Source organism: Cynara cardunculus (assembly GCF_001531365.2).
Source record: "Cynara cardunculus var. scolymus isolate 2C chromosome LG 4, CcrdV1, whole genome shotgun sequence".
NCBI classification, from domain to species: Eukaryota; Viridiplantae; Streptophyta; class Magnoliopsida; order Asterales; family Asteraceae; genus Cynara; species Cynara cardunculus.
Window position 1 is genome coordinate 9,835,386 of NC_037531.1, and position 24,530 is coordinate 9,859,915.

Sequence of the window (24,530 nt, forward strand, 5' to 3'; positions counted from 1 at the left end):
GTTTTCAAACAACCAACGTACTACGATCGACTGCAAAATGGTACAATAAAGTACTCTTGGTAGGCAACTAGTTTTCCGTTCGCTATTTTTTGACAACCGTAGGCGTTAAATACAGTAGCTTTTTTGTAACAACAAAATAGCAAGTACAATATATCTCACTCGGAGGTGGGGTCTAGAGGGTGAGATGTATGCACACCTGACTTCTACCCCAAAAGTAGAACGGATATTTCTATGAAGACCCCTGAATTGTGCAAAGTGTAAAGCTTTGACAACTCTAAGAACCAAACCAAACCATTCGTAATCAGAAAATCTCATTTAAATGTAGGGTCTCAGAAGGGTAAGATGTAAGCAGACCTTACTTCCATCCCTAGCAGTAAAAAAGTTGATTCCATGAAGACCTCTGGGTTACAAAAGGTTCAGGGAAGTTTGAGGGATATCGATTTTTTCAAACATACTCTTTTTACTTTCTCACGGTATTTAGCCTTCTTTGTTTAAAAATCTACTAATCTAATAAAATTAAAAAGTAAATTGCACAAAGAGAAATTAACTTTCTTTTTATTCTTATTTTAGAGGGAAAAATACATCAAAAAAAACAAAGTTTGTCTTAGGGGCCGTTTACCAAAAACTTACCCGGTAATTGCTTATCGGTAAAATTCAACACTATTATTTACTTAGTGGGTAAGATTTTAGTCTAACTGAAACGGTATCATATGCAACAATTTACACGATAAGCTCTTATCCTTGTTAGAGTTGTTGCCCTCACTTATCGGGTAAGACTCTTGGTCCTTGTCTCGCTCTTACCGGGTTTGTTTCTTGGTCTTTGTCATATTCATCCGGTATGGTAGTACGAGTTGGTAAGCGTTTATCTGGATAAACGTTTGGTAAACGGCCCCTTACTTTCTACTTTCTATTAGTATAATAATAAATAAAAAAAGAATTATCAATCAATATAACAAAGTTTCAAGATTTTCTATTTAATGTAACCAAGTTCCAATTTTTTTTTAAATTCTTTACTCTCATTTTGTAATATTTGATAACGTGGATGTCAAATTTGTAACATCCTCCCGTCCCCGTGGTCCGGAACGGACGGTGTCACTAACGGGACGTAGTTCAAAGACACAAACATTTCAGAGTTACTAATAAACTCTAAACGTAGATTAACTTCTAACACATGTTTTACAATCCAAAATATTAAAATTCTAACAACTATTTATAAGCTTAGAATATTATACATCTACAAATGAGTTTACCAAACTCCAAAAAGTCAAACATTCGATCTCAAGTCTCGTCCCTATCAGTATCACTTGGAACCTGCCGTGTCAGAAAACAAGAACACGGCTGAGCACGGGGCTCAGTGAACAGATTGTAACATAAACTTGAAATAATAATACGTAACATCGATAATAAAGCGGAAGACTTAAAAATCAATTCAACTGAATTCATAGAAACCAAGACGTTTCACAGTTCTCATTTCAAAACATCATTTAAACACAATTCGTCAATTCCTGTAGTGTTCGTGGGGTGGCCAAAACACACGAACTATTGGGCCGGCGTGCGGGCACACACCCCGAGTCCCCCGTGAATTTAACCACGGTCACATGTGAGTAATCCCAGGATCGATCCATCCGCCCTGGAGCCAATAAAATCGGCCTAGTCCACAAGGTGGGTTCACGTAAGCCACTATTGGCCTAACTATGTGGACCGAGTTCACCTGCAGGACGCCATGATTACAAAGCCGCCATAGAAGGCATCCCAAATAATGTGCCTATTAATTGAGTTGTTCTGAAAACCAATAAAACTAAACATGTGCCATTACCCGGATGACGTTCATAAAAAGTCAACCTTCAAAGTACTTCATAAAACTCGAAATTACTTCAAAATATGARAATCAATTTAATAAACTTGAAAGATTCAAACATACAATTCAAGGACTAAAATCAAGTGTTCACGATAAAGCTTCAAGAGTTTACGATAAAGATTCAAGAGTTTATATATATATATATATATATATATATATATATATATATACGTAATTTATTGACCACTTTTAAGCGATCAACCACAAAGTGGTGAACCACCGTTACGAAGGGTCAACTACAACAACTAGTTGCCCAAGAGTCAAAGAAAATGAAATCCATACCTTAAGCGGAATAGAGAAGTAAACACGATCAAACGGAATTCACGGTAAAGTTCGACTTGCTCGCGTGCCTAACGAATGCGCAAATCAATTATTACGTAAACGGCGTAAGATCATATCTTAATTTTACTAATAAATTACGTAGGTCCTACATGTTTATAAACAACTTAAACTTCAAATACGATAACCCAATATGTATTACGAAATTGACGCAACACTTGGCTTTATAATTCCGATTCGACTTTTAACAACTTTTTACCTTCATTTTCGGGAGCATTTTTACCCCACTTAGAGATCAATAAAAAAAAATACTATCTAAATGAAAGGTGTAGTATGATATGCAGTGAAACTACTAGCTTTCGAATCACCTCATTTGGATTATCCATATATTTTATATGAATATTACAATTCAGCAGATCAATCCTAAATACATTGCAAACAGCCTCGAAAACACACTATTTCGAGCCACTTAGAGTCATAACTGGATTTTCGATCCTACATGAAAGTTGTAGTATATATTAAGGGATTTCTAACTGCAAAATATAAGCTTATTCCGACTTACGGTTTGTAAGTTATACACTGTCAAAGTATGGACCTGCATAGTCGGTAAAATCCGATTCCGCAATTCCCGACTAACTTTTATAATCCAAATTCCATGATTCGCTACATTTACATGCTATAAACATGCTTCAACATACTAAACAGCAAAACAAGACCAATGGTTGCTAACCTAAGCTTAATCATGCAATTTTACTCTTTTCAACATTATATCGAACAATTGATGTGCCGTTAAACATATAAACCAAATATAATTATATTGAAACCATAATCTACCCTTTTAATTTCTACATCAATTTACCCAATCCTATCGTTCTAAACATGAAATATATCATACTTTTAACAATATCAATCCGTAAACTTAGACATAACATAATTTATAAACCAGTCTAAAAAAATGCTATCATAAACACCCTAATAAAAGCGAATAAAATTTATACCTTTATGAAGGGTTCGGAGAGTGGATTCCGAATATATAATCGTTACTTCGATTGCTTCAACGATTTGAAAAATATTTTATAGAGAAGAAAAAGTTAAAGAAAGAGAGATGAGAGGCGGTTAGAATGAAGAAGAAGCAGGATGATGGATGGGTTTTTTTACTCTCTCTTTTATATATATATAAATATATATATATATATATATAATATTATAATTATAATAAATTTAGTAATTTGATGGTTTTAATCCTTAAATAATTACCGAACGTTATTATAACTATGGTATAATTCAGATAAGTTAACGAGAATGTATTTTTAAAACTCGGGTCTTACAAAATTTATTATTCATTTCATCATAGCTTTTTAGTAAATCTCTCATAAACAGATATCCACATCATCAAACGTCACTATCTCACCTATTACATATCAAAATGGATACAAAATAGAAAACTTTAAAAATTTTATAGAGAAAATTTCTCATTCAAAACACCCAAAAATAAACTAAATCAAACTTCGTTACATTTTATCCTATTTCAAAAAAACTAGCATTTCAAAGAGTCAACGTTCGACATTCCTCACTTAAAAAGACAATGATCAAATTAACGTTCCCAAAATAAAAACCAAAGCGAAAACAATATCATTTTTATCCTCCAAATAAGTAATTCTGAGAATCTGTTTCTCAAGAAAATAATAAACACCATTTTAATATAACTAGAAGGGTATTTGAGCAATGCAGCGAGATATATCTTGATTTTTATGTTTCGTTTTGCTTTTTTGGTCTCTGTCGATATTATAATATGAATTTATGTGGTTTTAAGCAAAAAATAATTTTTTTTAAACATGAATTTGAAGATATTATAAAAATTATAAAAAATAGTGTAATTTATTTAATTCAATTTTTTTATTACAAATTAATTTAGGTTTAATGACGAAGTAATCTGTTTTTGGTTTAATAATATAGTTTTTATAAAGATAATAACTAAGTATTCTGTTAGAACTCAATAATTATCCTAATTATGTTTTAAATATATTTAAAGTGAGAATTTATCTTGTATCTAATTATATTTATTTACAGTTAGTTACACAAATTCAAATATGGAGCTTAATAAATTGTACCTATGTACAATTTACCTGTAATCTTGAATTTTAACTAATATTTATCAATATGCAGTACTTCATGTATAAAAATGGTTTTTAATTTTTTTTATCAAATGCTTTAAAATATAGTATAGATTTAACAGTAATCAAATATTAAAACACTTTTTAATAAGATTACATTTTTTAACATAATTGACTTCAAAAATATATGATTGTTAATAAACAAACACATCATTTTAGATCTAAATCATATTTAAAAATATATATATATATATATATATATATATACTTTTTTTGACCAAAGTATCCCACAAAGCTACTACAGTACATTTCAAAGGTCATATGCGACTTTCTATCTGGTGGCCAAAAGCCATTTTTTCTTAAAACAACGCTTTTTGAATCAATAAATCAGTCAAATTAATCCCACTTAACAGGTTAGTCGGTCAACTATATAAATATTTGGTAGATAATTTAATGACATAGAAAATAACTTATTTAATAAGCTTCTAAGGGGAGCTTTATGTAGAAAATCAAGTGTTTTTCTCCAAGTTAAAAAAACACGCTCATTCCAAATACTAAAAAACTTCCCAAACAAAAACCTTCATGGCCTATACACATAAATTAATCCACATAGACAGTTTTATCCATACAGGACTTAACAGAAAACCAATCAAACAGTAACACATGGTATGAAAAGTTAAGATCTTCATCCACTTTGAGACAAAGAGATTGTTTCCATAAAAAAAAACCCTTATCTTTCTGGCATCAATGTAATTTATAATGAAAAATGATGTCTGCTATTGGTTTAAGCTTGACTTCAAAGGTCAAAAGTGCCTGGAGGTCCCACGTTCAAATCCAAGAATGAACAAAAATCCCCTTGTGGCCACAGAGGTTCAAATACGGTGATTCCGGGCTACCTGCAAAACAGGTAGTCTCCCTAAGATTAGTCGGCTCGCATAACAAGTTGGATATCCAGATTAATTAAAAAAAAATAATGTCTGCTATGACTTTTTCTTTCTTTTGATACAAGAAATTATAATAAATTAATTTCTCCTACCATTGTTTAAAGGAACAATAAAGAAAACATTCTGGTACTACCCACGCCCTCTTTCCACTTACTTTATATATATATATATATATATATATATATATATATATATATATGTGTATATATATATATATATATGTATATATATGTGTATATATATGTATATAAAAGGGGGTGATATGAAGAAGTAAAGGTTACCCAGTAGCAATGGATCAATACAAAGGTTCAGATGTGGACAAGTACAGATGCTTCATGAGTGGGGAAGGTGAGAAGAACACCACATGGAAGTTGGGTGCACCTCCAAACTTTGATGTTGTCAACAAGCTCTTTGAAGAAGGCAGAACCAAGGTACCCATTTTCTCACCTCTTTCCTTTTTTTTTTAATTTTGAAAGGGATTGTTTGATAATTGCTGAATGGTCTGGTGTTGAATGATTAAGTGGTCAAAATGATGTTTGTGTACTTTGGATGGTAAGATTTGGCCCACAGGTTCATTGGAAGAGCAAGTTCAGAATCTTGTAAAGACATGGGAAATGGAGTTATTCCACAAAGTGAAACCCAAAGATTTCAAAACTGTTGATGTCACAAAGTTGACAGTTTCTGTTAATGGTAAGCTGGATACAACCCTCAATTTCTGTTATTTCCATTTTCACCAAGAGATAAAACCAAGCAGTTGAAACTCGACTCTTCAAGATAGAGGCCAAGTCTGCACTCTGCACAAAAGAAAGAGCCTAAGCCAAAACCCTAAACCTTATTAAAGCCCGACCAGGCCGACTTAATTTCAGGGCCAATTTAAAGCCCAGCCTGAAAACTCTGATCGGGCCCTCGTTGAACCCCAAAGCCCCATGGCTGTTTTTGCTCACTGAAAAACGGGCTGTGAAGCTCAAAAAAGCCTGGGCCTTGTGCATCTTTGTGAGCATAACGGGACATACCGGGTTCGCTTGGTTTATAAACAGTAGACTATAGCTTCGAGTATGGTGTTTTCTATGAATAACTGTTGATATCCTGCCAACTTATAATTTGTAGGCAGGAAACCTTTGACACGAGAAGGGATAGCCAAGATAGGTGGAGGATACAATATGTTTCTTCAAACTTCGTTGCCAGAACAGCTACGACTGTATAATCCTAATGACGAAAATGCGGATTCGGCTCTCAAAATCTTCACCACCACATTTCCGCGTGGTTTTGCTGTGGAGATTSTCCAGGTTTACTCGGGTCCTCCGGTGATTGTGTACAAGTTCAGGCATTGGGGTTACATGGAAGGTCCATTCAAAGGTCATCCGCCAACCGGAGAAATGGTAGAAATGTTCGGCATTTCTACAATGCAGGTGAAGATTACTAATCAACTTTATCTATAATCACATTAACCAACCTTTTTYCTGTTCTAAAGACCAGTAATACCTTAAAAGAATAAACTTTTCACAAGACAGAGTGTTCAAGGAAATAGCTGCTCTACTCTTTGGGGGTAGAGTTCAGGTTTTGCATACATCCTAGAAATCTAAGTCGGATATACTGGGCCCATTTAGTTCAATCTCTTTTTGGCACTTTCACACGTCAGGGTCTTCATAAAAACAATTGTTCTACTCTTTGAGGTAGAAGTTAGATCTGCATACATCTTATCCCTAGAACCGACCTCTAAGTGGGATATATTGGGCTCTACTCTAATGGTTTTTTTGACTTGAATGATTGATGTTTTGATTCCGGGAATCTTTTTACCAGTTGGATGAACAGCTCAAGATCGTAAAGGTGGAGTTCTTCTACGACAGAGGAGAGCTGCTTGCGGGTCTGATCAAGGGTGCAGGTGCAACCACTGGCGGTGATTCCATCACCGCTGGGGCGTCTTCAAGCTGCCCGTTTTCTTAAAAGAATGCACCATTTGCTACACAAATGAATAAGGGATAAACAGAATTATGTTTCTTGTTATTTTTCTTTGTACTGTGTCTTCTGAGACATGTTGGAAATCTTTACGTATTTCATGGTTGTAAACCCTAATTGTATCATCTATTTATGCATTTACGTTTTCGAGAAAACCGTAACTGTATTAAAAACAGAGTTACCAAAATGTTTATTTTGTTGAGAACTCAAAACAAGGGTGGTGCCTGGTTGGTTTGAGCTTGGCTCCAAAGATCAAAAGTACCTGGAGGTCTCACGTTCAAATCTAAGGAGAAATAAAAACCCCCTTGTGGCCACGAAGGTTCAAATGCGGTGACTCCGGGCTAGCTGCAAAGCAGGTGGTCGTCCTGGGATTAGTCGGCTCATATAGCGGGTTGGATATCCAGGTTGATCAAAAAAAAAAAAAACCCCGGTGACTTCATTGAGGTTGAGATTTCAAACCCAGTGCAGAGATTTTCCAAAATTTACTCACATTTTGCTCATCAATTATAGTTCTAAATGATAAAGACTAGTTTTGTAGATGTATAAGCATTCAAAGGTTTGTACTTGTACAYTTYGTTTTCAAACAACCAACGTACTACGATCAACTGCAAAATGGTACGATAAAGAAGTATCGTTGGTAGGCAACTAGTTTTCTGTTTGCTATTTTTTGACAACTGTAGGCGTTAAATACAGTAGCTCTTTTGTAACAAGAAAATAGCAAGTACAGTATATCTCACTCGAAGGTGGAGTCTAGAGGGTGAGATGATGCACACCTCACTTCTGCCCCAAAAGTAGAACGTATATTTCTGTGAGGACCCCTGAATTGTGCAAAGTGTAAAGCTTTGACAACTCTAGGAACCAAACCAAACCATTCGTACTCAGAAAATCTCACTCAAATGTAGGGTCTCAAAAGGGTAAGATGTAAGCAGACTATACCTCCATCCCTAGCAATAAAAAGGCTGATTCCATGAAGACCTCCGGGTTAGAAAAGGTTCAGGGAAGTTTGAGGGATATCGATTTTTTTTGGAAATCTTGAGACATTAGAAGAGCATATGGATATGATGACATATCCAATCTAGTTACATGTAGGGGTGCTCAAAATAATGACCAACCCGATCAATCCGACCCCAAAAAACCTAGAAAAACTCAACCCGAGCTGACCCGACACATAGTTGATATAAAATTAGACCTACCCGCATCTTTTGGGTTGAAATTAGGTTTAGGTTTTTGGGGCCAACTCAACCTAATGAACCCGATGCACTTCTATACTATAGATTTAATATGGTTTTTAAGTCCTTGATTAACATATATACATTAGACATTATAGCAATCCATAATTAGCTATATTCAAAATTATATTACAATATCATCCGTAATTTTATTTTCTTATTTACATGAACCTTCAACTTTCTTTTTTGAGTTTGTTAGTCTTTTTTGTATGTTATCATTTTAATTTTACTTCGTTTAAACAAAAACACTTAACTAGATTGTAAAATGACCCGATATTTGTGTTAAGCTGCCCGCCCTATGACCCACAACTCAATAGCAAAGTTTCAACCTGACCAACCCGTTTGGGTTTGGTTGGGTTGTAGTTTCTCTTGGGTTGGGTTGAGATTTTTCAAACCGCAAACATTGGATTGGGTTGTGCAAATGCCTTCAACCCGGCCAATCCAACCCATGTGCAGCCGTAGTTACACCCCTAAGATTGGTTCTCACCGTTATCTCCAAGTTTCCCCGCCTAAGTGAAAAAAACTGTGGTCAAATGTACACAGAACTACAGAAGTGTGGTGGTAAAGTCCGGAGCATCATTGTGACCGTCAAGCGTAAAGGGTTGTTTACTAATTGCTGACAGCCTCTTACTGGGTAAGAGAAGCTTACCCAGTAAGAGGTGAGGTTGTTTACTGTGCACTCGCACCAAGATGCTGACTCGTTAGAGAAGGACAGGCTCTCTTACTCACTCAGGGTAGAGCACGGCCTTGATAATTGCATCGCTGTGCCTTGGCAGTGAGGGCTCTCAGGTCAGCGCAAGCCAAACGTCTTACCCAGACAGCACTCTTACCCAGTTAACGATTACCCAATTTGTATTCGTAAACAGCCCCTTAATGTGCCAAATGCATTAGTCACACCATGTCATTATCCCTAGTCTTCGTAGATGAACGTGTGTATGAATCTCATATAATTTACTGTATGATATCCTTTGGAACTCGATTAACGGAATTTATTGTATCATATTTTTGTTACGAGTAAATTTCATTATATATCTCTCTCTATATATGATATATCAAAGACATCTATGTTCTATCTTATATCATTTCAAAATCGTACAATCCTAAAATATAGAACAAAAGGCAAACATTATCAGTTTCCTTAACCCCAAGGAACGGAACCTGGATATGTCGCAGACCCACAGTATCTGAACAAGGCTTCAATTTCAGGGCAGCCATTGGGGTACGGTATTGACCTGTGAAAAGGGTCACGACCAATCTTTTTGCGATGAAGTGAGCCTAAGCACGCATAAGGATCGTGTTCGAATTGGGTTCTCACTAATGCCTCGCCTTTTAATGCCGCTTGCCTTGATGTTGTTGCAGCCGGAGTGCCCAAATAGAAGAATCTTGTCTCTGGGAACCCGATTGCAGAACGGTGCAAATTAACAAACCGTTCCTTCTTGAAATCATAACCCACAACCTACATTCCATTGGAAACCGATTATGATTTCATCAAGTAACTAATTCTGAAACAAAACAACTTCATTAAACTTTTTACAAGAAATTTAACTGTTCAATTCTGCATTCTTTTGCTTATGAGTGGGAACAGGATAAAGTGACGTACGGTGATATTTTGTGGATAGGAGCCAGTAAGCTCCCGGAACCGGCATACACTAAAGAGAAGATTCTCAAAGCTGTCCCTTGCATGTTCTTCTGTGAGTGCTTTCCATCTCACCTTCTCTCGGTTGCCTGCATCCACAATTCTAGTGTAAGTACAATCATAAAGATCGTATAACTGGATAGATGTTATCAAAATAAGCAGTTTCTATGCCATACCAAACTAAACGAGTCCCGTATATCCCATCTAGAGGTGGGGGCTAGGAGGGGTAAGATGTACGCAGACCAAACCTCCAGCACAAGAGTAGAGTGGTTGTTTCCATGAATACCCCTGACTTGTGAGAAGTGTGCGAAAGAAAGATGCATATAAGATACGTTCTGAAAACCTAGTTTCGGGCATGTCCCCAACAAATTGATAGCACCTGATGAATGTTTCATGAGGCACCAGGTCCAAGTTACCAACTGCTCGACAACCCCTAGGGGTTGGAAGTAGATTGGATGGTCGTTACATAACGAGTTAACCATATGATTCTGAAGTCTAGAGCATGTCAGAAAAATAACAAATCTGTCAACAACATAAAGATGACTTTCCTTCTTCTTGCCCTCTCCTGGATCCATCTCGGAGGGAAGGGCGGGATGTTCCACATGGGTTATTTAGAATAATAACCTTCTGACAGGTTATTTTTAAATACATGACCTTCTGACAGATTTTGAGGCATTATTGTGTTAGGAAGAGATATTCTTCTGTTAAGGAGACGCGTTTTTAGATCCCAAGGTCGTGCATTTAAAAATTGTCAGAAGGTGATTCTCTTAAAGAATCCTGTTCCACCCATTGGGGGTTGCGGAGGTAGCTACAGCACTATACGGTGATCGCATGCGGGTTTCTCTCACTTCCTTGTATGTTCTAGTCAATTGTCATGGAAGTGCAAGTAAATAAGACTGTCCCAACAGCGGTCATGATTGAACTAATTTCCAAAGGGGTGTCGGGAGAAATAAATAGAACTCCGACAACAGCAGTCATTGTTTCATCCAATGTTAATAATGCATTCAAACATCGCAAGGGCCAGACTGCAAACTGCCATTTCATTATGAGATTGCATTTTGCGCATAAACAAAGGGCTTACAAAACTATATTCTAAAATGGTAGCTATTGTAAAATTGTCTGGTTGTTAAGAATCATTTGTCAACACAGTTTCAGAAGGCAGGAAGGGTGGTTATTCACCCATTAAATAGTTATAGTGAGCTGTAATTCAAACATCTCAAAAGCAACTGCATTCTAAAGTTATGTTGTTACAGTGGTCAAAATACCAAATCACGGTAAGTACTGTGATTTGAAATAGCGATTATCGCTGTGGTAAAGCGGTGATATAGCGGTCCAAAAATAGTGGTTCATGATATTTTATATATGGAATTATATACATAACATATGTATGTATATATCATAAAAGTATAAATAGCTTAAACATATTATGTGTAATCAATATAAAAGAAGTTCACTAATAGACTAATAGTCCCAAAAAAAGAAATTCACTAATAGACTTGGAATGATCATGGAAGGATTTAGGAAACGTGGTGAATGCTCGATGATGTTGAAAACCTAAATTTTTATAATCATTGACCCGTAAAGATAAATAGATGGATAAAATGATTTAAATTATTAAAAAGAACAAGTCCAAGTCCAAAATAAAAGCCCAAATCAGTTAAATAGGTCCAACATAAGCTGGTTAGACAAAAAAAGCCTAGCCACAAATAGCGGTTATACGGACCGCTATTTTGTGTAAAAAGCGGCCATTTAGCGGTAAATAGCACGCAATCCTCGGCACCGTTATTTAGGACCACAATGTAACCCCGCAATTCCTTCCAGGACCGCGAACCGCTATTTCACCACTATTGCACCGCTATTAACAGCATAGCTATGTTGTTAATTGCAGCGATATCTCGGATAGCGGACATTAACAAAATAATGGTGGTCAAATTGCGATTTAAATTGCAATTTACCGCAATTTTGACCGATATTTAGGGTCAATTGCGTTCGATATTAACGTTACTTTGGGGGGGTTGGGCTTTATTTTCAGTCTCTGATTTTAGATAGTTGGGTTTATTTCCAGTCTTTCTTTTTTTTGGGCTTTATTTTTTGTTAGAAATTACTGGAAATCTCTTAGTGAATTTGGATGCGTGAGGCAGAGAATTTTATTAGACGAAAAATGAACAGAGATTAAAATGATTGCCCCCACTTAATTATAGGCTAAACAGGAAAGAAATAACAGACTAACAGAACTAGCAACCAGCTGTCTACCAGAATTAAAGTCACACCCGACAAATCTCCACCTTGACTTTAATTCTACAAAGATTCTACTTCCGGTTATCAATGTTTAGGAGATCTAAACAATGTCTGAACTTGTTTAAAGAAACAGGTTTAGTAAGTGCATCAGCTGGGTCTTCTTTTTAACTCTTCTTTCTGATCGTATGAAATAATAACGAACATCTATGTGCTTCGTTCTTTCATGATGCACCTGATCTTTCGCAAGACAAATAGCACTTAAACTGTCACAAAAAATCACAGCTTGATCCTGATGAAATCCAAGATCTCCAAGCAGACCCTTCAGCCAAATCCCTTCCTTGGCAGCCTCTGTAAGTGCCATATATTCAGCCTCTGTTGAGGATAAAGCAACTAATGGCTGTAACATTGCTTTCTAGCTCACTAGGGCATCTCCAACAGTGAATACATAACCCGTTAATGATCTTCGATTGTCAAAGTCAGCTACATAATCTGAGTCTGAATACCCAGCAACAAAACTGTCTCCTTTTCCTCCATAAATGAGACCCACATTAGCTGAACCTTTAACATACCGAAAAATACTCTTGACAGCAGGCCAATGTTCCTTTCTTGGACAAGCCATATAGCGAGAAACGACACTAATGGCATGAGCTATGTCAGTCCTAGTACAGACCATAACATACATAAGACTTCCCACGACACTTGAATAAGGAACTCTGCTCATATACTCCACTTCTGCTTCTGTTTGAGGAGCCAAAGCCACCGATAACCTGAAATTTGCAGATGATGGAGTGCTCAAAGGCTTTGCCGAAGCCATACCAAACCGAGAAAGTATCTTCAAAATGTAACTTTTCTGTGACAAGAAAAGTTTATGTCTAGATCTGTCTCGAACTATTTCCATCCAAATATCTTTTGAGCAGCCCCCAAATCTTTCATATCAAACTCATAATTAAGGAGTTGTTTCAACCTCTTAATTTCAGCCATATCTCGAGTTGCTACCAACATATCATCCACATAAAGTAGCAAATACACACGTGAACCATCAGCTACTTTCTTATGATATATGCAGCAATCATAAGGGGTTCGATTAAAACCATGTTCCACCATAAAGCTGTCAAATCGCTTATACCACTGCCTCGGAGATTGCTTCAACCCGTAAAGCGATTTCTTGAGCTTACAAACATAATCTTCCTTTTCTTGAACCACAAATCCCTCCGGTTGACTCATATAAATTTCTTCTTCAAGATCTCCATGCAGAAATGCTGTTTTAACATCCAACTGTTCCAACTCCAAATTTTGTTGTGCTACTAGTGCCAAAAACACTCGAATGGATGTATGACGCACCACCGGTGAGAAGATTTCATTATAATCAACCCCTTGCTCTTGGCTATAAACTCTAGCCACCAAACGAGCCTTAAATCTCACATTATCAGCTCCTGGCAGCCCTTCTTTCCGCTTAAAAATCCACTTACAGGTCACAACATTTCTGCCTTGAGGTAATTTCACCAATTCCCAAGTCCTATTTTTGTGAAGGGACTCCATTTCTTCACTCATGGCTGCTATCCACACATCAGCCTCCTTTGTTGTGATTGCTTCTCTATAAGTAGATGACTCAAAGAACTCCAATTCTTCAGCAACTTGTAACGCATAGGCCACCATGTCATCAAAACCATACCGAATCAGCCTACCAACTTGTCTTCGAGGCTTGTCTAACGATATGGACCGAAAATCCATAGGCTGGTATTGACTTTCGGACTCAACAGGTCCTGTTTCAGTCATGTTACTGTGCTGTCCAGAAACATTCTCACCCTCATCAGTTGCATTGAACTCATGTTCCACCTGTTCGGAGATCGTCTCCTCTTGGTCTTTTGAAGTAGATGAAGTAGACGAATACCGCACGTTACGCAACATACTTCCTTCATCAAATATTACATCACGGCTGAGAATCACCTTTCTTTCATCTAGTGACCAGATTTTATACCCTTTTACTCCAGCACCATATCCCATAAACAACCCCTTCTTTGACCTTAGTTCTAACTTTCCTTCACTCACATGGTAGTATGAAGGACAACCAAACACCCGTAAATTTGTGTAATCAGCTGGCTTTTCGGACCACATTTCAATAGGGGTTTTACAACCAATTGCTGTTGCCGGAGACCTATTGTTGAGACCTATTTACCAGGTAACAAACCGTGTTTAACGCCTCATCCCAAAAACCTCTCGACAACCCTACATTTGACAGCACACACCTGACCCTTTCTAGCAGCGTTCTATTCATCCTTTCGGCCACTCCATTTTGCTGTGGAGTGTGCCTAACCGTTCGATGCCTGCAATTCCTTCATCTTTACAAAACCGATCAAACTCATTTGAACAAAATTCCAAACTGTTATCAGTTCGCAACCTTTTTATCTTCTTCCCAACTTGATTTTCAATGAGAACCTCCCATTCTTTGAACTTCTCAAACGACTCACTCTTATGTTTCATGATAAACACCCAGTCATCCTAGAGTAATTGTCAACAATTGAGAGGAAATAACGGCCACCACCTAGAGAAGGGACCTGTGAAGGACCCAACAATCAGCATGTAGATAGTCCAAAGTAGACTTGGTATTATGGACAGCTTTTGAAAAACTCATTTTCCTTTGTTTTCCAAAGATACAATGCTCACAAAAGCCTAGTTCAACAACTTTATAACCTCCAAGAAGTCCTTGCTTGTTGATTATGAGCATGCCTTTCTCACTAACATGCCCCAGCCTCATATGCCACAAGAGTGTCAAATCGGACTCCTTTTTATCAAAACTAAAGGCTGGAGATGCTGAACCAACAATCGTGTTGCCTTCAAGCACATACAAGGTACGTTTCTTGACTCCTTTCATCACCACTAATGCACCTTTAGAGACCCGAAGTACTCCTTTTTCACAGTTGTACTTGAAACCTTTGGAATCCAAAGCTCCCAAAGAAACCAAATTCTTTTTCAAATCAGGTACGTGACGAACATCAGCCAAATTCTCACTACCCCATCGTGCATTTTGACACTTACAGAACCTATTCCAGCAACATTACACGGAATGTCGTTCCCCATTAAAACACTTCCTGTTGCAACCTTTTCATAAATATCAAACTAGGCCTTATTCGGTGTCATGTGAAACGAACACCCGGAGTCAAGAATCCACTCATCTTGCTGACTTTTAGAGTCACCTACTGAAAGAACTAGATCAGCCTCTGAACCCGAATCATCTTTACTAACAGCAGCCGATGCCTTCTCTTTTCGTTTCGAACATTCATTTTTCCAATGTCCAAGATCACCACACCTGTGACATACATCTTTCGGGCTAGCTCTCGACCCTCGACCCTTAGATCTTGATCGACTTCTTCCTTTCCACTTGCCTTTAGCTCTCTCTCGACCCTTTTCTCTACCTTCATTTACCACTGACAAGCCAACAGATTGGCTTTCAGTTCCATTTCCGGAAGCTTTATGACGTAATTCTCGTGAATGCAAACTTGATTGAACTTCTTCCAAAGTAATTGTGTCCCTTCCAACTACAAATGAGTTGACAAAATTTTCGTATAAGGGTGGCAATGAGAACAATAAAATGAGAGCAGCATCCTCATCTTCAACCTTGACCTCAACATTCTTTAAATCCATAAGAATGGAGTTTAACTCGTCAAGATGTTCCTTCAATGGCATTCCCTCCCTCATTCGAAGCGAAAATAATCTTTGCTTTAACAGCTTGTTTGTTAAAGACTTTGTCATGTAGAGACTTTCAAGTTTCATCCATAAAGATGAGGCAGTCTCCTCATCTGCGACCTCGTAAATCACTTCATCTGCCAAGGACAACAAGATGGTGCTGTAAGCCTTCTCATCTTCTTGATTAAACTTAGCATCGGCCATATTTGCTTTCACCAGCCAAGGGAGTCCAAATCCCTTGTTGTTTTAGGAGAGCTCTCATCTTGATTCGCCATAAGCTGAAATTATTCTTCCCAACAAACTTGTCGATCTTGATCGTTTGTGGAGGCATCACCAAAATCTTGATTGAACCGAGACAGGTGCTTTTGGTCACCAAAGAATGACCAATTCTAGTCGACCTCCACCTAGAATCGAACACTAGTCGCCAATTGATCACCCAGTTACAGTCGCCTGTCACCAATCGATCACCAACTTCAATTGTGAGACTCCAATCAGTCGCCAATTTCAATTGCAAGCCTCCAATCGATCATTAATTTCTAATACGCTTCCTAATCGATCGTCAATTTCAAGAAGCCGGTTCCCAATCGATCGCCAATTTCAATTGTGAGACTCCAATCGATCGTCAATTTCAATTGTGAGACTCCAATCGATCATCAATTTCAATTGCGAGATTGATGCAATTGATTGCCAAGATTGCAATCGGAAGAAGCAAGTTCAAAACACAGATCAACTTGATCAATCGCATAAGCAGTCTTGATCAATTGCAGAATCAACAACCGAAAAAAGATCTACAACCAACAGAAGCGTGTCTTTGATCACACCACGCTCTGATACCAATTTGTTAGAAATTACAGGAAATCTCTTAGGGTGCGTTTGGTTTGGCAGAATGGAATGGATTTGGGAGGATTTGGATTTGAAATCCATTCCATTGCCATGTTTGGTTTGCTAAATGGGCTGGATTTAAAATCCCGTGTACATCTTAAAATCCCGTAAACAAGGGATTTTGAAATCCATAGTAAATGGGCTGGATTTTGAAATCCAAATCCGATAGACATCTCCCTTCCACGCTAATCATCTTCATGCCCTAACCTTCGACGTCGCTTTCCCCATCGCTCTCGCCGGTCTCCGCCAACTCCCCACCTCTCATCGCTTTCCCCATCGCTCTCGCCGGTCTCTTCCAACTCCCCACTGCTCTCGCCGGAGATAACCTCCAACTCCCCACTGCTCTCGCCGGAGATAACCTCCAACTCCCCACTGCTCTTTGCCTCTTCGTCCCGCTTGAGTAGGTAATAAAACTTCCCTTTCCAATCTTTATAGTGTACGATGCTTAATCAATTACAACTCACCAACCTAGAAACACAATCGTTAAAAGAGACCGGTAAAAACATGTATTCACAGTAAAAGCGCTTTGCCCCTTCTATCCATTCCTCGGCCATCTTCTCCAAATTAGGGTTTAAATAAATCTAGGGTTTCGATCTGTCATTGGTAACTCTATGATCACCATCGAATTGTGTTTGTATGAATTTGTTCATKCGCAGCCCTTAAGATCGCCTTCCAATTTGCAAAATGGAAGCRTTTTGAGTCATAGYCGCGCTACATTAAATCTGATACGTGCTTGTATGTATCTGTGTTCTCTGAATCTATAACGTGAATACTTCAATTTTTACAACAGGGACTGTCTGTGTACAACATTTCTACTTCAAATGTAAATCCAAATCCTACAAACCAAACAGAGGAACGGATTTCAAATCAAATCCAAATCCTGTAAACCAAACACAGGAAAGCATTTTAAATCCAATCCAATCCAAATCCCATGGAATCCAAATCCCTTCAGGAATCCAAATCCCTTCAGGAATCCAAATCGCTCAGAAACATTCCTGCAAACCAAACGCACCCTTAGTGAATTTGGATGCGTGAGGCAGAGAATTTTATTAGATGAAAAATGAACAGAGATTACAAACTATTAGCCCCCACTTATTTATAGGTTAAACAGGAAAGAAATAACAGACTAACATAGCAACTAGCTGTATACCATAATTAAAATCACACCCGATATTTTTCTCAATCTAATCCATTAACATAAGTTGGAAGAACTAGGTTTCTCTATCGACAACCAGTTTTAGTCTTTAGACTATCTGGGCTCTGTTCGGCGATCTCATCTGCTTTAGACGACCACGACCCACGAGTCTCAGGCTCTCAGCTTCTATTTCCGGCTTCTGTTCCAGACTTCCAGCTTCTAGCTTTTGTCTCTAGGTACCACGAGTCTGGAGTCTGAATTCTTAATCTTGGTTGATAATAAAATCGAAGCAGATCAGTCAATTAAACTCCCTCTGCTCCAACTTCTGCTCCAGTCTCCAACTTCTGAAAACTTTTAATTATTCTTGTTTTGACTTTGAACTTAGTACCTAGAACTTGTTTAATTATTCTTTTTATGTAGATGTATGGTGGCGTTCTTATGGCATTGACACACCAGTGCTCCAACAATTTGCAATTAGTGTTCTAAGCCAAACTTGTAGCGCTTCTCCTTGTGAGCGGAATTGGAGTGCATTTGATCATGTAAGTTTTCTTGGTTATGGAAAATGTATTAGCTCAAATGCAACTTTAATTCAAGTAATGATTTTTAAATTTATCAATTATCATTTCAGTTGCACTCTAAGAAGAGAAATTGTCTTTTGCAAAAGAAGTTGAATGATCTTGTATTCATTCAATATAACAAAAGACTAGAGAGGCGCTACAAGGGATAACAAATCTTCGGATCCTATTTTCTTGAGAGATGGAAGAAAATGATGATTGGGTGGTTCCAACCTACGTTAAGCTGCAAGAGTTTGTGGATGCAAGAGATGGCCTCCTTTGATCAGAAGTACGAGAAGCAATGGGAGGTAATGAACAAGTTGGGCCAAGTACAAGAAGTAAAAGGGAGCGCTATAGGGATGATGATCACGTTGGAGATGAAGGAGGAGAAGGGGAAGAGAGGGAAGCTAGCCTAAGCGAAGAAGTGAACGTATTAGATGATGTTGACTCAGATGTTGAACCTATTGCTTGCGATTAGCTCGTTTATGAACACTTTTCCTATTTTGCAAATGATATGTTTATGTAGGCATACTATATATATATATATATATATAATTCTAAGAAATATTATATGAACCGCTATTTTTGGATCTATACCACCGCTATAACCGCTATTTCAAATATCGGTCCCGACCGCATTTTTGTATTTTCACCACTATAACAGCATAGCAGCATAGTTCCAAAGTCACCCTCGACTACTGTTTAGGAATCATCACAAAACTAGCAAATTCCTTTCCCCTTCTTGTTTTTCCTTTCTTTTCCTAGCTGAGCTAAGGATCAATCTGAATCTTTTTCAAGTTGCATACGGTTTATGCTCTTCTGCCACTGTATATGATGGCAAAACAGTTTATTATAGTTCCTAATCCAGTCTCCTCATTGAAGTTCAGAAATTCAAGTTTCTAGGCCAAAATATCTCCTGAAGATCATGGATTGTTGTGTTTAGTCCTCCAAAGGCTCCCAATAAGCCAAACCAAACCAAACAGAAACAGTAAAGCCCACTCAAAAGTAGGGCCTAAGGGTGAGATGTACACAGACCTAACTTATACCCCAACAGGGTAGAGCGGCTGTTATCGTGAAGACCCCTGGATTGTGCAAGAGTGTGAGCAAACAGGTTGAAGGAATAAAGAGTAACATATAATGAAAAAAGCACAAAAAAGAATTAAGTAAGAAAAAGTAACAGGTAGGTGCATTGAAAACATACGAAAAGGTAAGGGAGACAGAACTCACACAGAGCAAGTAAGACCAAATAACACTTCCATCCTAAAACGCCAGCCTCTACCCCAACCTATCCAACTTCCTTGTGCCCAGCCCAGCCATGCTAGCTACCGTCCCCAAACCTAGTCTGCTACCATAGGCTCCCTTGTGTCCAACCACGTAGCTACCATCTCCAAAGGCTCCCAATACCAACTCCATAGTAAGATGTTCACCTTGGGCTTCCTTCACTGTGTTGTGATCCAGACTTCCATCCCTTTCGACATCTACTCTTCATCAAAGTAGACATTAATTCTTGTAACTAAGATGAAATTGCTGAGTAGTGTCATTTGGTCTTGCAACTTGGTTCAAATTGCTTGTTCTTTGATTATTGGTTGTCATGGCCTTCAAATTAAGCAATTCTCATATCAACACTTACAAACAGTGAGAAGAAATAACAGAGAAATGGAAATCAGAGATAGAGAAAAGAGAGAGAGAGAGATTTAGAAAGAGAAAATGCAAGGAAAATTAGATTTCACTCACTTTCTCCATGCCCACTACAACTATTTAATAGTTGAATAACCTCTTAATAACCAGACAATTTTACCATAAACCTCCTTCTAAAGCATATTTTAACCCATTATTTACACATAAAGTGTAAAGTCATAACAGATTTTTTTACTTATCCAGCTACACATCTATCACCCAATGTAATATGCACAATGCTTTCACATAAGCTTTCTTCTTGAAACCACCGACGGGCCCACTTACCCTTACCTGATAACACTCAAAAACTTAATTCTTACTTCTTTCGGTGAATATCATGCGCTCCTATCCGCTAATTAGCTATACTTATCTATGTATGCTTTCTACAAACTTCTTAAGCCTTACCCAATCAGAGTTGACTGAAGACGCCAAGTCATTTGATCCTTCTTGCAGTGAATAACATGCTGAAATACAACTAGTTAGCCATAATTATCTATATATGCTTCTACAAAATATTTCATAAACTCGCAACCTTTTTCTTGAACCCTCCTACTTTAGGAATAGATGGGAAATAGGATGATACCAGCTAATGATAGCCAAAACAAGTAGAAAGGCTCCAAGTCACCATCTTAGATAACCTATGTATCCATGTAGAAAGGCTCCAAGTCACCATCTTAGATAACCTATGTATCCATGNGTAGAAAGGCTCCAAGTCACCATCTTAGATAACCTATGTATCCATGTAGAAAGGCTCCAAGTCACCATCTTAGATAACCTATGTATCCATGACTTCGCATTACTCCTCTCCAGATATTAAAAGATATTAAAAAACGTCAGTTGCCATCACCAACAAAAACTTGATTGAGCCAATACATGTCCTAGTACATTCACAAAAATTGTAGTTTTCTCTTTGCAAGAAACTATAGGATTAAATACACACATTTCTTGAAGTAAGTACATCTAAGCCTCTATATAAATAAAACGCTACGATAAAAGTTCAAAGATGACACTATCTGGCATAATACATAGTAGTTTCATTGATTTGTCCAAAGTACAATCTCCATCTGAAGCTCACATCTGTCCAAAATAAACCACCCCTTCAATTTCATATACTTTAGAAGGAAATAGGTTAGGTTCATGTCAAGATGATCACAATAAGCTTCCAGTCTCTTAGTGCGTATAATTTGGTAAAGGGACTTGTTTTGGCACTTGCAAGTGTGAAGCTACTATTATCATGCATTGGAAATATCTATTACGGCGCTTGTAGTTCCATGCAAGAGACAAAAGTAGCCTGTGAAGCCATATTGCACTAACATTGAAGAAAAAAGCATACATTCCATATGAAGGCCAACACAATATTAAGTATGAAAGCTTCAGACTTAAGTAGCCACTATTGCAATAAAAAAATTCTATAAATCGCTCCCATGGAACATAGAGACATACCATCAATGACTTATAACAAAATTCACATGGACTTTGGGTTACTACAGTGTAAGCCAGTCGTGACCTTTTGTAAATGCCCTCTGTTCGAGAAGGTTTTTGTGGGTGTTAGATGTGCTTGAACGCAGGAAAGCTTCTATAGGGACCTGAAAATTTTCTCCATTTTGCTCAATTAGGGAGCAAAGGCACCCTTCCAAGGCATTGTCCCATTGTAGCATCAAAATACGTCCTCACTCCTTAGTGATAGGCTACCAGATAACATATTGCCACAAATTTGTTGAATTGGTAGTTGACATTCACCTTTGCCTATACAGTTTCACATTAATCTTTTCAATAGCATATCATTGTACGACACGGTGTTTTTTTCCTTACATGAGGGAGGAATAATGGAAGGTTACTTCAGGGTTCAGCTCTATGAACTATGTATACTCTAAACTCTACATTTGAGCATAAGGTTGATTACCGGCAAACCCCACCAGCCCCACATAGAACCCGCCCCTAGGAACATGTGAGGAGGCATTTCAAAGTTGACTCAGCGGCTGAGGCTGGCAGGGGGAGTTCAAGACCGTCTCCCGCAGAATTTGAAGTTGAACTTGTGATGTATTTGAGCATAGTCACTCCATCCCTTTGCCAATTGAGCTAAACGTCCGAGGGCTCTATACTTAAAAATCAAAGATGCTAAGAACTACGTATATACTTAATCTAGTGAAACAAAATGGAAAGAAAGGGGAGCAGCAGAGTTGAAGAACCAATCATGAATCATGTGACTGCTACCTATTGACATCAACAAAGTTCAACTGTTGTCTATACATGTACAATTAGAATTTTGTGTATGACATTGGTTTACCAAACTTCATGATTAGAGTTTTCTTAATAAAAGTATAATTAGAACTTCGTTTACAAAAGTATAACTAAAACTTTATTTATAAAAGTATAACTAGTATTCCATTTAGCTGGTCTCATCACATTTATCCAAATAGCTCTTCCTTAAGACTATACTACCAATCAAGTTCAAAGTCACTATCAAAACACTTTCAAGGGAATCACCTATGATCCATTTACTTTGTATCTGCATAGGCTATCAAGGACCACTTATTGACGGTGATGAACTTGCGTGTGTGGGAATTTGATGAAGATAAACAAGGGACGAAAAAGAAAAAACCAAATATTGGCACGCTGCTAATGATAGCTTATGTGCACAACGCCTGACTATTTTAACGTTAGAGGCTAATGTATATGGAGTGACAACAAAATGGCCAAGAGCTTCATTTAGGGACTCCCAATGAAAAACTATTAGTTGAGGGACGAAAAGTAAAAGGTTGAAGTCCAGGCCTCAAGGGACCCATTTGGAATCAATCTTTTTCCAGAACCATGAATGCAGATTTGATTAACATTATTAGCAGGCTGTTATGATCTCTCCCATCAATCATTCATGTTCATCCAATAGGCTTGTTATCAATGAATGTTATCACATCACAGAAAACTTATTAAATAATATAAGACATGGTACGAACACAAAGGTGTCCAAATAAATCACGTGAGTTAATTTAACAAAAATGGTTGATCCAAAGATCATCAAAATACAAGGACACATAAAAAGAGGGAAAGGCAGAACATAAGTAATCACTAAATCACAATAATATGAGAATCATGCAAGTTGTGATGCTTGAATGGTAGACTTACATATGGGCTTTAAACTATTACAGCCATCATACACTCACAAGTCACAACTAACAAGAAGCCACCAAAATTATATGGAAATAACATACACTAAACTAGATACTAGCTATCTTCCATCACCTTACAAACTTTAAGCATGCATAACTTCAAAATTTTACATGTCACCTGCAGGTCATATTAGATAAAGACTTTAAAGCAGAAGAGCTAGAAAGACTCACCAAACCATCCTTTTGATTCAGCAACCATCCAATAACTTTGTGCTTCACTTCGGGGACCTGCATCTTTACGAGTCTCACCACCACTAAACAACAACAAAGCCTCATCATCTCTAGCTGCACTCTCAATTCCCTCCTTTATATGTGCAACAAAAGTAGAAGCTTGGCCTGGATTCTTCTGATAAGATTCCAGAAACCATGAATCCTCCTTGTCAATTTGCTCATAACTACTACTCGTATATATTGAATGCCCAGCAACCATGACAAGATTACGAAGCTTCGGAAATGGGTAAGAATTATCCATGCTACTGTCAAACTTCTTATAATTAGTCATCATCTGAAAATGGCTGGTATAAAGAGAGAGGACTACGAGAGTGGTGACCCCGAATGACAAAAAGATCAGGAAAAGCATCACAGGGTGTAGCTTGTAGTAGTACAAAACTCGATTTCCAAAAGATTTGATCATTATAATGGGATGAAATGATGAATGTTTAGGCTTTCTTGTTTTTCTAACGGTACTCGACTCTAGATCAAAATCACCTCTTGGATAGGCACTAAAGGACTTCGGACTATCTGATGCAAATTGATAGTTTATCATTATCGATGACAATCAAAGCATACCTAAACAATGGCTCATCTGAAATTAGGTTCACAAATGAGATCTCGATCCATACCCTGATACCCAGCTAAAAAATTACAGGGGGATCCAAGAACAAATCATCAGTAAGCGAATGAGAATGAAGATCCAAGCAATGATTGTCAGAATTTTAGGTTCGAAAGAACCCAATTAACCGGGCACCAAAGTGAATTTAGCACATAAATGATCTCCCAAAAAGAAAGCTGATTATAAACTAGGGCTTCCAAAATTTGAGATCTCAATTTACCTAAAACAAGTTCATAATGCAGATTTTGGAACACCAGAAATCAACCAGATGGATGCAATTCAGATCATAATTCCTGTTTTGAGTTTGGAACAAAGGAAGATCATCATCGTCCTCTTAAGTAGAGA

General features: G+C 37.6%; 2 protein-coding genes across 2 annotated transcripts; one reads left to right on the forward strand and one right to left on the reverse strand.

Annotated features, from left to right (window-relative positions):
- Positions 1-5,423: 5,423 nt before the first annotated feature.
- Positions 5,424-7,332, forward strand: LOC112511186 (pathogen-related protein-like). The gene is made up of 4 exons (XM_025116702.1): positions 5,424-5,626; positions 5,753-5,885; positions 6,303-6,604; positions 6,996-7,332. Exons 1-4 carry the CDS (start codon positions 5,486-5,488, stop codon positions 7,137-7,139), a joined length of 720 nt encoding a protein of 239 aa, XP_024972470.1. The 5' UTR covers positions 5,424-5,485; the 3' UTR covers positions 7,140-7,332.
- Positions 7,333-9,361: 2,029 nt separating this feature from the next.
- LOC112511480 (uncharacterized protein C57A10.07) lies at positions 9,362-24,119 on the reverse strand. The gene is made up of 3 exons (XM_025117115.1): positions 23,525-24,119; positions 9,981-10,105; positions 9,362-9,836 (listed from the first exon to the last, which is right to left on the reverse strand). Exons 1-3 carry the CDS (start codon positions 24,117-24,119, stop codon positions 9,519-9,521), a joined length of 1,038 nt encoding a protein of 345 aa, XP_024972883.1. The 3' UTR covers positions 9,362-9,518.
- Between the last annotated feature and the right edge of the window lie 411 nt (positions 24,120-24,530).

What these genes read in the sequence shown, in the direction of transcription:
- LOC112511480 (XM_025117115.1), bottom strand. Translation starts at nt 24,119, where the DNA reads ATGATAAACTATCAATTTGCATCAGATAGTCCGAAGTCCTTTAGTGCC. An exon ending in TGAATCAAAAGGATGGTTTG is followed by an intron (nt 10,106 to 23,524) that starts GTGAGTCTTTCT and finishes TTGTGGATGCAG; the next exon opens with GCAACCGAGAGAAGGTGAGA. An exon ending in CCTATCCACAAAATATCACC is followed by an intron (nt 9,837 to 9,980) that starts GTACGTCACTTT and finishes AATGGAATGTAG; the next exon opens with GTTGTGGGTTATGATTTCAA.